A 14119-nucleotide genomic window follows, 5' to 3' on the forward strand; every position below is an offset into this window, starting at 1 on the left:
TCACCGGAGCAGCAGGAGCAGGAAGAGGAGGAAGAGGAGGAGAAGGAGGAGGATGGGACCGCTGGACCAAATGCCCAAAGAACCCTCACACCAGGATCAGCACTAAACATGGAGGCTACACACAGGAGACACATGCACACACATTTCAAATAGGAAGAATCAGAAAGTAAATATTGGTGGAGGCGACCTTAATGGGGTTTATGTGAAGACGACAGCCCCCCCCCCCCCCCCCCCCCCCCCCCCCCCACCCCTATATTTTCTGCCTTAAAACATTATCATATTGGATAATAAAAGTATCTATTTGAGCATAATACATGGAGCAATTGTCAATAATATGTGAATAATAATTTTGTGTTTGGTGCGGCAGCAGCCGTTCTAGATGTTTTTATTCAGCCACCAAACCTCCTCCCAGCAGAAGCCGTTGCAGAGTATTTTATTGTGAAAGGAAGCGGAAGTGGCAACCAAATATTTCCCCAGCAGTAGCCATTGTATTTGCTTTTACTGTGAAACGAAAAGGAAGTCAGCCACAAAACCTGCACACAGCAGCCGCCAATGTAGAGGCTTTTATTGTGAACGGAAGCGGAAGTCAGCCACCAAACCTCCTAGCAGCAGCAGCCGTTCTTGAGGCTTTTATTGTGAAAGAAAGCGGATGTGCGCGCGGCCGGACCTCCTCCCAGCAGCAGCCACACTCAGAGGCTCCAAGTTCGGGCGAAAGCGATTTTTTAAGGCGTACGCACGGTTTCGTTAATCTTTTCGAGACACAACCGAAGCCCGGATAGCATCCCGCGGGCGTCGATCCAACAACGAGGCGGGATTCGAACACAGCATCTGTCCTGGCGCCGTTCCGCGGACCCGTAAGGTGAAGGTTTGTTTCTTCTGACGACGGAAGCTAAGCTAAGTGGAGGCTAGCCGTCGGGGGCTAGCAGCTAGCCCCTGACGTCTAGCCTCCACTTAGCTTAGCTTCCCTCTGGGGTTCAATATTCGGGGTTTGTGCAGAAGACGGGGTCTGGATCCACTGGTTTTACTGGTGAAATGGTGTTTCTAGGATGTGATGGTGGGGGACAGGGCTGAGATGGTTCGGGCTAGCCCTCATCCCACTGGTGTTACTGGGATGGGATGGTGGGGGGCAGCGCTGAGATGGTCCGGGCTAGCTCCTCACTGGTTTTACTGGTGAACTGGTGTAAATGGGGCGAGTGTGTGTGGGGTCGGGGGGGGTGACAGAGCTGGAATGGACCAGGTCCCCATCTCACTGTACTTGGCGCAGTCCTGCTCCTAGCCAGATGAGAAGGCTTCCTGTGGACACTAGACTGATGTTATTTTAGTGTGTGTTTGTGTGTGTGTTGTTCTCATACAGATGTGTTATGGCTTAATATTCGACCCATAACAATGACAGGCTTCGTCATCCTGCCTGTCAATAACTTTTAAGATAATTGAACCTTCGAACTGTACTGTACTTCATTGAGAGGAGAGGGGGTCGCTCTATTAATATTGAATGGTATCATTTATTTCAATCACCTAATCCACTACAAAAGTAGCCCTCTTGTTTACACAATCAGCCCAATGCCATTAAAGCAGAGCTGCAGAACGCCATTAGCTAAAGCGATGTGCTGGCCTCATCTACTTAAAGGGGGCCACTAAACCAATTAACGTGTTGGGTACCAGTGCTGACCAGCTGCCCGTCGACTGGCCGTTAGGGACCTGTCCATCAGGGATGGAGGTCACCTCACGGGCCAAGACAATACAGGCCAAGAGGCTTCAATTGTTTTCTTTTATTAGATTATGGGGTGATAGTAGCTCAGGAGGTAGAGCGGGTTGACTGGTAAACGTCCGGATGGTTGCTAGTTTAATCCCCGGCTCTTTAATCCCCGGAGTGTTGAGGTGTCCCTGAGTGAGACGCCTCACCCTGACTGCTCCCGACGGACTGGCTGTCGTCCTGCGAGGCTGAAACCGCCGTCAGTGTGTGTAAATCGCTTTGGATAAAAGCGTCAGCAAAATCCCCTCAATGTAAATGTAGATTGTTTGACTCATGAGCAGCAGCCGGCTGGATGTTTGTCTGAAGTGTAGTTTTGTTTTGCAGGTGCGTCCCCTTGACTTGTATGTGAGGCCTCAGCCCTGAGACAAGGGGTCCTAGTCGAGGAGGAAGGAGCGACTCGGAGTGGAATAGCCGACCACAGCTCTGTGGATGTATATTTTTTCGTATTTTTGAGCCCAGACGCCTGCATCTACGACCTCAACCATACGGGTTCCTACCTGCACCGGACGACCATGGAGGCCATCGCCAAATATGATTTCAAAGCAACCGCGGATGACGAGCTCAGCTTTAAACGAGGGGAGGTGCTCAAGGTAAACGCCATGTTTGTGTTTAAATGAAGTGTCACAACTCTGTCCCGGACCCTGGATACAGAAGCCAGGGACATGACTCTGAACGACATGGATGGCATTGATAGTATCACCACCCAGCACGATTTCAGCCTATCAGAGTAGTGGGTTGTTTTGTTATTTTGATTGGGAAACTGTCCCATCCTTCTATTAACACTTCTGTCCGAAGGTAATGGAAACTAACTACTGTGTGAAACTGATCAGGCTGTATTCAGGGAATATTGGGCAGCCATCCCAAACTAACTGCATGATGGGTAGAACCAGGAAATAAATCCACATGCGACACTATTCTAGGACTATTTCAGTCATTTCAGTTTCATGAACCTTTGATTCCAAACGCTGACGTTTTTCTCTTTGGGGGAAAAGATAATCTGCTTGATTTCAGATTCTATCTCTTCATCTTATCCTCCGTGAGGAGATTGCACAATATTAGAGCGTACAGTGACTTTTACTGAGTTAAGGATTTAAATGCAATCTTAATAATCCCCCCCCCCCGCTTAGTGTGTGTGTGTGTGTGTGTGTGTGTGTGTGTGTGTGTGTGTGTGTGTGTGTGTGTGTGTGTGTGTGTGTGTGTGTGTGTGTGTGTGTGTGTGTGTGTGTGTGTGTGTGTGTGTGTGTGTGTGTGTGTAGTTAAATATTTATTTCCTCTGTGTTTCAAGGAAACGTGTGTGCTAGCGAGAGACTTTGTGCTCGTATAAATCAGCCTTTGATGCCGCCTCACTTTAGAGATTAGATTTTTTTTTTTCTGAGCTTTTTTTAGGTCACTTCTCCTTATGTTGAAGAGTCTGGTTTGGGGCGGACGTAATACCCAGAGAGGACTCTGATAGCTGCGGGCTGCAACTATCTGAAAAGCTCTTTTGTCAAGGCGGGTTATGGAAGCAGCTCTGAGTGTGTCTCCCTGCTCTGACCTGTAGTCCTGATGTGGAAGTATATATAGAAGTGGGATGCCACGCCTTGTGTTATTAACATGACCGACACTCGTTCACCAGGCATTAACTATTAATGGATAGTAATGAATGTGCTAAAAGAGGAGCAGCATTTTTCATTGGTGGCCTTAATAAATACTTTCAAATTGCAAGTTGCTGATAATCTTTGTTTCCGAAGGTCTATTTCAATAGCACTTGAAAGAACGTGGTTATGAATTAGCATATCACAGGCCAACAGGCTTTTGGATAGTTTAAAGCAGTGGTCCTCAAAGTGGGAGGCGAAGAGGTACTGCAGGTGGTGCAGGGAGGATAGTGAGGGGGGAAAACCAAGCACATATGGACCAATAAATGTGTTAAACACGAGCTGTCAATATGACTGCCTGATTCAATTTGAGAACTACTGGTTTAAAGTTCTTCCAGTTACAACCAGTCTCTACAGCTCTGTGGGTCTGGACGTTTCTCTAGGTTGAACAAAGTCCAAGCCAGTGTGGGGAATCCCCCTCTAGAACATTATCTCAGTTCAAAGGAAAGAAGCAGAAGCTCCCACTTGCTTTAAGTGTGTACGTCTACGGCTTGAAGATGCCTTCAGAGAACAAGGTTGTCATCATTTTCAGCCTTGCTGATCTAAGGTAACGGCCATCGTAATTGCTCAGTAACGCGAACAACCTAACTGTGTACTACACTACAAACAAAACTTTAAGAGTCATTTGAAGTCACTAATGAAGGATATTTTGGTTATTTTAGTATTTTTGGCCAGCCTTTTTAATTGTACATTTGCAACAGTAGCAAAAATGACGACCAAGCACAAGGATTTACTGTAAATTAAGTTTCTTTCAGCAATTAAATAATTATCGGTCAAATATGATGTTGATTAATTGTAAATTGTTAAAATCCCTACTAGCAAGGAAGGATTATGGGATTTATGTCAAACATTGTTAAATAATTACTTGAAACTTCTCAATTAAATTCTGTTTAACAAGGGGGTCTGGATGTTTCATCTGGATGTTTCATCGGAATAACTTTATATCAGTCTCTCCTGTAAAAAAAAAAAGAAGTATTTTCCAAACAGTTCAAATGCTCCCGAAATGTATTACACAGTTTCAGAATAAAGCCCTTGTTAAGAAGGTTAATTTCCTTCACTGATGTAGTTTCACTAGAAGAAACCAACACAAGGTGCACAAGAGTTCTGCCCAGGCTGGTAGCAGCAGTGACTGTGAGCGTGCCCTTAATGGATCCAGGAAGCTCGGGTGAACACTCCATTGAGCTTAGAACAAGAGGCAGGACAGGAACACTCTTTATCACTCTCCACTGTTGAGATTATCTCCATCCCTCTGTTTGGCGGCCCTTCTCCTCTGGGTATCCATCGCTGGCAGTTTGTGAAAGGCTTGTCTCGTGTGAGTGGATCAGACTGCGTGGTACACCAGCATGCCCCAGCCGGAGTCCCAGTCAGCTGCTGCATCCATGTTAATGAGAGACCCAGGACACGAGAACAAGCAGTGGTGGTGGTGGTTGTGGTGGGAGCTTCAGTCCTCAAAGAACTCAAACCCACAAACCCTGACATGAATCCCCTGGACAGGCTGACGAGGTTCAGACAGCACACTCCCTCTGTTGAGGCCCAGGAGCCTGGGTAGGGATGGGGCCCCATCAAGGTCAGAGCACCATGGAGGTCAGAGCACCATGTGGGTGTTAAAATGTGTTCACACGTGTATGTGTGTTTACCAAGAAGTTACGCACACACAGGAACTCCCCCCATTGGAACACATGTCCTTGTTTTACCGTGTGTAGTAGGAGCTCTTAACAAAGGTCCACAACACAGGATACAGGTGGCCATCTTGGCTCTTCCCTGCTGCTGGCTCCCTCTCTCCCTCTCCTTTGTACGATGTCCATTCAAGTCAACTTCTCTCTTAGAGAGCATAGACGAGTGAAATAACACTGATCATTGTTTTGGGGGTCTTCTGTTTCAATCCTTCGGGTGTACAGTTGTCTTCTGCTGGTGTAGTGAAGGTACTGGTGAAATGTGGGTCTGATGGAACTCTCAACCGCCTGCCAGCAGTATTACTGATGAGAGCCTCACTGCGGATTACAGCTTTTAGTCTAAACGCTGAGAGACCAGGAAAGCTGCTGACGTGACAGTTGAGCCAGAGTGTTTGACAGTTGAACCGGCTGCGGACTTGGACCTGGCATCCAGTCAGCATGCATTGGTTTGCTGCTCTGCAATCTGTCTTACACAGACGCCACAGGCTCCCCGCACACTTTATCAACTGCATTTTAAGGGTAGTTTAACTTTCTTCTTCTGAGTTGAATGTTTCCTAGGAAGGCTGGTTGTGTTTATCTGATGCACGAGTTACAGCAACAAACCTCACATCCTGAGAAATGGTTGGATTCTCCAGTGATGGACACAGATATATGTGACACTTGCAGCGACCAAAGTTATTCATACTTCCACTCCATTCTGTAATCCTTGCTGGATGTTCCACAGTTGTCAGTGTATGTAATGACTGTCAATGCGTTTGTGAAATGGGTAACTGCTTCCATATCCATAACACAATATTTATGAAAAATACTTACTCAACGCACTTGTATCACACCAATGTTTGTATTGAGAAACAGTAACGTTTTCACTGAAGCGTTCTGAGTTGAAGTGTTTGTATGACCCAGATTGAAGATGTTCTTTAGTCTGCCTCAGACCAAGGTGTAATCAGAATCCACCTATCATAACCGTTGTCTATTTGAGCATTGAAGGCTCAACCATAAACTGCAGTGAATCAAAGCGCATGCGGTGAAGTATAGGCTGTCGGCAAAGCCCAGCTCTCGCCCAGAACACTGTTGTCAGCTGGGAGCGTATTCATCCAAAGGCTGAGCTTTGTCACTCAGCACGCTGGGATGAGGCCCATAAGTATGAGGCCTCCAGGGGCTGTAGCTCCTCCTTCTGTCTGGGCTCATCTCCTGCCGCTCGGGCGAACCTGGGCCAGGAGGATCCCTCTGAAAGCTAAGCCTTTATGTAAAATGCAGAGCTAGTGAACCACAAGATATTCAACTATTACAGGGCTCCAGACTAACTTTTTTCACTAGGAGCACTGTGGCCCCTAACCGTCAGAACACGGGTCGGATGCGGTTTTAAGTATTGCGGGTGTGGGTTTGCAAAATAAGACCCGTGCAGGACCCAGGCACTGGCACACTAGCCGCAGGTCGGAAGTAGTGATGGGTCGTTCGCGACCGAATCAGTTCGAATGAACGAATCTTTAAGAAGAACGAACCGAACTGATTCTTCTCTCTCGTTCGTCTCGTTCGTACTCAGACTCGACTCCTCCCAGACCCACTAGTCACTGACTCGCTGTTCGATCACTGACTGTGTGTGGTGAAGAGGCTTAGTGAGCGAGCGTACGATAATACGATTCAATATCAGTGAAATGGTAAATGCATGCTGTCTTTGTACTTTCTGTGTCATGCCAGATTAATCAAATATTTGATTGACTTGTCAATCTGTCTCGTTCTTTCACGGTTTGTTCTCCACCCGGGACCCCCACCATCATTGCTAAATCAAGTCTATTATCTTGCTGATATGTTAAACATCCAATAATCCACTACACCCCCATCCCGCTGCGTTTTGTTAAAGTTGTAATGTTGTGTTGATTGATGACCGATTTCCAAGATCATTTGAGAACGAGGGAGGGGTTGAGTCTGACTGAACGAACAAATTATTCTGAACGACTCTTCATGGCGAATTGACCGACGCGAACTGAATCAATGAAAATAATCATTGAATCCATCACTAGTAAGGAAGAACGAGTCAATAGTTCAGAGACGTTTACTCACGCTCTATATTTAATCTCTAGGACCCTCCCCCTCAATACATTAGCCGCTAACAGTGGCCATCCATATCCTTCTCGCATTCATTGGCCTGCTACAAATTCCGGATTTGTTGACGCGCCCCTTCCCCGTTTAACGTGTACAAAATAAAAAAGGGCAAATTTACATGTGCGACCAGATGTAAAATTCAGCGCAGAATCTCACATTTTGGTCCCAAAATGTGACCATTTGGTTGCAGTCTGGAGCGCTGTATTATCAGTCACGGTATGGCTGTACAAGGTGAAACTACGCAGACACTATTCCTGGAACTGGACTGTAAGGCTATTTGGTAAAATGTCTTTCAGAGATTCAGAGCGGCTAGATTCCGATTTATTTAGATGGCGCTGGAATGGCTTGCATCCGTTTGTATCTATTGTAGGGCTGCAACTAACGATTATTTTAATAATGGATTAATCGGTCGATTATTTTTTCGATTAATCAATGAGTCGGATAAAAAAGAAACATTTGTTATTACCGCATTTTTTTATTTAAAAACTGAACATTACTTCAAATTCACAGTGCAGGCTGAAGTGTAAAAACACAAGGTTATTGCTCCAATGTCCCGGAACTATTAAAAGTAATATTAAATGATAAAAAAAAAAAAATGGGATAGCACAAAAAAAACATACAATGTAGGATATACATTTATAAATATACAGTATATAAGGGATGTCCATGGTTAACCGATAAGATCTTAAACCGATAAATACTAACGGTTAAAAAGAGATGAAATCATCTTAATTTCTCTCAGATGACAGATCCTTTTTCCAGAAAACTGTCCATTTTGGAAAACTTTTTTTCTATAAGGGCTAGAACTCCAAATCTCGGATATGTATGACCCTGGGAAATGTGCGTACACATTTTGGCATCTGTAGCTGTCTTGAAAAGGCGGGAAAAGGGGCGTGACCTCCAACAGTAAGGTAAATGTGCATAAGAAAAGGGGAGTGACCTCCAACAGTAAGGTAAATGTGCATAAGACAGGTTCGTTTCTGGTCCCCATTTTTGGTGGGATGGAGGTTTAAATTTGTGCGTTAAAGGTGACACATTATGGTGTTTCCCCAACAAGTAAACATAGTATTTGAGTTCCAGAAAACATGTTTTTTAAGCTGTTTGCTGGAAATAGCGTTTAGGAAAAAAAAGATTGTCTATCGCTATACCCCTCTGTTTCAGTCCCTTCAGAATGCACTGTTTCGGCTGTCTCTAGCATTGATGCAAATAAGCTGCTGCCCATTGACCAATGAGCTCTCAGACTGAACCACAGCATGGAGGAGAAGGGATTGTTGCCGTTTGACTCCTGGAGCTCTATATCTATATAATATAACATAATAATAATATTATATACAGGTATTTATATAATCTATCTAATATCACGGCCAAAAGCTATGTGCGCCTCGGATGATATTATAATAATAAAGACTGTCTGACGTCTCTGGTACTTCCACAAGTTTTTTTTTTGTTTTGCATTTGAACACATCAATCATATTACTGAGCCTACCTGAACACATCAGGTAGGCTGATGTGGCACTGTTTGAGACTTTTTTTTTAAGCTAACTAGCTCTATATCCTGTCGGTTTTAACATGCTTCTTTCATGAACCATGAACCCATGGATATATATATTAACTAGATGCCCTACGGTGGCGTCTAGAACGTCACCATAGGCGGCCATCTTACCACAGTAAGCTGCTGACCCATAACATTGTGTTGGTAGTGGTACATGTACTTTTTAATTAACCATAACTTGCTCAATTTTCAACCGAATTACAAACGGTTTGGTTTATTACAAACGTTATTAACGTGGTTATGATATTTTAGAACATTATTCTATTTTTCATTATTCTATCAAAAGTATGCAGTGTCATAACTACATCTCTGACGATTATAACAAACCAAACCGTTTGAAAATCTGTTGAAAATTTTGCAAGTTATGGTTATTTAAAAAGTACATGTACCACTACAATGTTATGGCTGAGCAGCTTACTGTGGTAAGATGGCCGCCAGTGGTGACGTTCGACTCCTTTGGCCAGCAGCGCGGACGAGGCATCTAGTTAATTTATATATCTATGCATGAACCAACCTGTCGGCGGCTGGCTGTAAACTAAACAGTGCCGCATTAATCGCGCGACTGAACGAATCGATGACCAAATTCGTTGCCGACGCTTTAAGTAATGGATTTTTATCGATTTTATGGATTTGTTGTTGCAGCCCTAATCTATTGTTTGTAATTTAGCTTCAGAGCTCATTCATTTGTCGGAGCCAAACGTTTGAAGGCCACGGTTGAAGAAGACTCCAGTGCCAAGTCCTGTAGTCTTAGCTTTAGCTTCATGTTGGTCGTCAACCCTTTCCTCCTGACACACAGTGGTCTTGGATCGGGCCTGCTGCAGATTAGATTAGTTTTATCAAACCTTTTCATCTGATGTTTTGACGAAAGCATGACTCAGAGTACCACACAGGGGATTGTCTGCTAATTTATTTCCCACTCTGAACTTTGAGTGAAAGGGTTGATGAGGAGAGGTGGACAGAGGGCTCCTGTTTATACACGTCTATCCAAAGGCCTTTCAGAAAGCTTTCAGCCCAAGCTCTGAGCTGAGGCTGGTCGGGTCGGAGGTGGACCAGAGGCCATTAGGCTGATGACAGTCCCAGACCAGGCCCAGAGAAGATGCTTCACACTACAGATCACAAGGAATGGTGTGCAATGAGTATTCAAGGCTGGTTCACACTGTTGGAGTTGATGGGTGAAAAAGTTTAATCTGGGGTCATTTTACATTCAATTGAATGTGTAACCCTGCGTTCACACCAAAAGATGCATTTGCTGCCCGAACGCGTTGCTGCCGAAGTTTTGCGGCGCCGCAAATCAAGTTTTGCGGCGCGGCAAAAGTTGAAATATTTCAACTCGAGCAGCATTTGACGCGCCGCAAAATACGTGAACGCGCCCTCCGCCCGTGCCCGGCAGCGGGCACGGGCATGCCGCGCCGCAAATCAGATTTTGCCGTGCCGCAAATCAAGTTTTGCTGCCCGTTTTCTCGGCAGCAAATGCATCGGCAGCAAAGCAGCAACGCGTCTCTACATTCACTTTGAATGGGATCACGACGCGCGTCAACTTTTTGCATCTTTTGGTGTGAACGCAGGGTAATGGAAGGAATTCTGAGCCACTATATAAGATGTTTATGATATTAGCCGACTGATACTTTATTTAAATACTTTATTTAATTGAGTTTTTAAATCTGTTCTTTGTCCTTACTGATATCTTTCTCTGTGACCTGTGAACACGTTCCCTCTCCATCAGTAAAGTGATCTGACACCTTAAACATACACCCTGTGCCTCAGTGTCTCCACGGTACGTCGGGCCAGATGTGGGCGGATGATGAGGGCGTCGATGATAGATGGTGATCTGAGGTGGTGTGGAGTTAACCACGAGTACAGTTTCACATTGTGTCATATAATTTCCATAATGCCACAGATGGGCCAAATGGGGAAGGTGTGAGCCTGTCTTGGGGTTTTTAGTTTAGGAAATGCAAAATGCTGATCTCATTTGAATACCCAGTTTGTAAAAGCCTGTGTTTGCAATATTAAAAATATGCGCCTCTGTGAATCATCTGCAGAGTAGACGGCTCCCCTTAACACCAACTCTGTAGACGGGGAGGAGAACATTTGAATTGGCAAATTGCAGCTGATTATTTTTTAGTGGGCGGTTTGTAAACCTGTCCTCTAGTTCCTCCACAGCGAAGCCTTTCTCTGAAACATTGAAGGGCTTTGGGGTGCTGCCGGTGTTGGTGGGAATCTGCTGTTGTCACAGTGAACACGAGTGCTCTGGTGAACACCGGTGTAACGGGGGAACACGTTAAACCTTCTGTACGGGCCACACCAGGGAGCCCTCCTCTCTGGGCCCCAGTCCTTGTCACTCCGGTCTCTCATGTTGTGCAGCAGCCACCCCACTCCCTTCAATAATGGCGCGTTTCCACTGCAGGCTGTGGTATGGTTCGGTTCGCAAAGGTTGGGTACGGATTGCGTTTCCATCGTCAAAAGTGGGCGTGAGCCGTACTCGGTTTGCCCTCGTCTTCAGTACTCCTCCGTTGGGGTACTGAGACGGGGTACTAAAATCCGTTGATTTGTCGACAGAATCGTCACTTCCGGGCAACGTGGGGATAAAAAAACAAACGGTAGCCTCAAGGTATTATTCTTTACAATGAACATGTCGTGTAAAACGCTTGCTTTGGCGAACAAGGAGGTGGAGACGTTCCTCTGCATTCTTGGGGAGGAAGACGTGCGTTCAACTTTTCCATTGTTTTTATTGAGCAGGCTACACTGTGTCGCGCTGCTATGATGTCACGATGTTTACGTAGCTGCCGCGGCGATCGACATCCGGCCTACCATAAAGGGTACCGTCGGCGGTGGAAACACGACCTCGGAACTGAGCTGGGCTATACCGCCCCCTCCCTACCGGACTGAGGCGAACCGAACCGTACCGCACCCTGCAGTTGAAACGCGGCATAAGTGAACATGACCTCCCGCTGACACGCGGAGCCTCTCCCCAACAGGTCTCTGATCCCCTCCTGTCTGTAGCTCCAGCCTGCCTCCTCTACTCCCTCCTCTACTCACTCCACTCCTCTACCTCCAGCGACCCCCGTGGATCCGATGTCCCTGTCCGTCCGTGTCCGTCTGTGTCCACCAGGCCTGGTGTTTGTGTCTCTTGTCTATCAACGGATAGTTTGGCTTGAATTAAGGGGAATGTTTTATATTGATGACGTGTTAGGATTCATTTTGTTGTGTTTTGTAGGGCTCTCCAATAAGGGAAACGATAATGCGATAATGATGGATCATTTTATACAATATGAAATTAGCAGAATATGGTTGTGTTCTAAACACTCTTTGACGGTCGGAGCTGACCCCTCTTAGTCAGTGGTGGAGCTCTCAGCCGACATCGCTTTGAGTTATTGGAGTAATCACAATGTTTGTGATTATAACCATGTGCTTTGTTATCTCCCAGAGGGCTCGTTGTTGATGGTAAAGTAGGTTAGTTAGTTTAGTCCGCAAACCATAAGGCCCGGCCTGTGTTGAGCTCCCTAGTGGTCAAGAAGTTTTCTTAAAATGTCAGCTGGGAAGATCCCGACATCCAAACTGAAAGTGAACTGATTAATTCAAGAACTACGCATCTCAAAGCAGCTTCTGTGGTCTGAATAGATCCATCTCCCTCTGTCTCTGTCTGTGAGCAGCGGTGTTGACGCAGAATCCTCAGGCTGTGTTCCAATCAGTTCCACCCCCTCCTACACTCACCCTCCCCATTTAGTGAAACAGCTCTGCATTCAGAAGGGAGAATCATCAGACAGCCTTTAACGCAGTTGCTATCTCTAACCAGTGTGTTATGCTTGATTTCCACCGGGGACGTACACGCCGCGGAACGGCTGCAAACTCTGCCCTGAGTCAATTTCCACCAGGCGCGTAACGGCAGCGTAGCGCTGCCTTGCGAGCCAGCTGTATTCATGCGAGATCACGCGATAATCCTAAACCTAATGTACTCACCTTCCACTCCCAAAACTACTGCAATTATATGCCAGGCTTTGTCCTTTCTGACATTGTCCTTATAAAAAGGATGATTTATTTCATAAATTATTTTTTGTTGCTCCACTTCGACAATCAGTCTCTCATCGTTCATGTTGCCGACCCTCTGAGACCCTTTACTTTGATTGATTGACTGCTGACCTGGTTCCACCGGTCATGACGTAATGTTGACGTAATGTTGATGTGAAGTTGTGTTAGGCTACATGAGCTGAGTATTGTGTTTTATTTTGAAAAGTGACCGGATGCTCTATGGCTTTTACTTTTTCACTTCCTGTCCCGCTCGATCGGCTCTGTTGAAATTGACGCGGTTCAGCAACGGCTCGCGTCTCCTTGGAACATTTTCTTGTTGACCATTTTGTGTATTTTTTTAAGGCGAAATTTGAAGTGCTCAGTTGCAAAGTTTTCTTTGGGAGAGACATGCTGAATAAATACATATTGGAATATTTGTGGTTTCAATATTAGTGGTGCAACGGTTCACGGGTTTTCCGTGATCCGTACGGATCAACCATCACGGTTCGGGACGCAAGTGATCCGCGGATCAGCTGATAAAAAAAAAAAGTTGTGCGTTGACGTGATCAGCGCATGTTTAGAGGACAATTCCGGTATCAACAACATCAAGTATCGTAGCGAAATACAGTTTCTGTTGTGTTTTATTTGGCGTTCCGTAAATCCCATTGAAACGTAAACCGGAACCGGACGTGTTTAGGTTTGGTTGTAGTCTTTTCGCTCGGTTCGCCGTATCAACAGTAGGGCTAAAACCGAGCGAAAAGACTACAACCAACCCCCCTTGCAATGAGCAATGAGTCTCCGAACCGAAATCAATGGATTTACAAAATGCCAAATAAAACACCACAGAAACTGTATTTCGCTACCAAACTAAAAAAAGAAGATAAGGATGTCTGCATTGCCTTGGGAGAGTGTAGACTCTAAACTCTCCCCAGGCAATGCAGACATCTTGAATTGTAAATCCAGGTTTAGGGATTATTTACTATCCTATCCATGTTAAAATGCTTAGAGGAAGCAGGATTATTACCAAATTTTTCACTTTATTTTGTTTTTACACAGTTGAAGATTTAAAGTCACATTTGTCTTGTTATCTTTATTGTTGTTGTTGATCCGAAAACGATCCGACCCGTCACTCAAAAACCGTGACCCGATCCGAACCGTGAGCTTTGTGATCCGTTGCACCCCTATTCAATATTGATCAAAATAATCGGGATTATGGGTTCGCCCATAATCGAGCAGCCCTACTTTCAACGCAAATTAAACTATATCGATATTGACGTTAGCGTCTCGTTCCATACCTCGTTTGAAAAAATATCAATATATTTCAAATATCGTTATATCGCCCAGCCCTATGAGAATGAATCACAAAGTGTTTGTGTGTGAAGATCCTGTTATTCAGCAG

At 45.3% G+C, this 14119-nt stretch overlaps 1 protein-coding gene across 4 annotated transcripts in view; it reads left to right on the plus strand.

Annotated features, from left to right (window-relative positions):
- Positions 1-637: 637 nt before the first annotated feature.
- The window catches only part of grb2b (growth factor receptor-bound protein 2b), a 59271-nt gene continuing 45789 nt past the window's right edge, over positions 638-14119 (plus strand). The window contains exons 1-2 of one of the 4 annotated variants that reach the window (XM_060043679.1): positions 638-859; positions 2078-2343. In XM_060043679.1, the coding sequence (XP_059899662.1) occupies positions 2266-2343 (78 nt within the window). In that variant the 5' untranslated portion in view covers positions 638-859; positions 2078-2265. Of the gene's footprint in view, positions 860-1867; positions 1985-2064; positions 2344-14119 lie in introns of those variants that run through there. The other 3 variants (XM_060043698.1, XM_060043705.1, XM_060043688.1) reach the window with 3 other exon arrangements.

Source organism: Gadus macrocephalus, chromosome 2, assembly GCF_031168955.1.
Source record: "Gadus macrocephalus chromosome 2, ASM3116895v1".
Classification (NCBI taxonomy): Eukaryota; Metazoa; Chordata; class Actinopteri; order Gadiformes; family Gadidae; genus Gadus; species Gadus macrocephalus.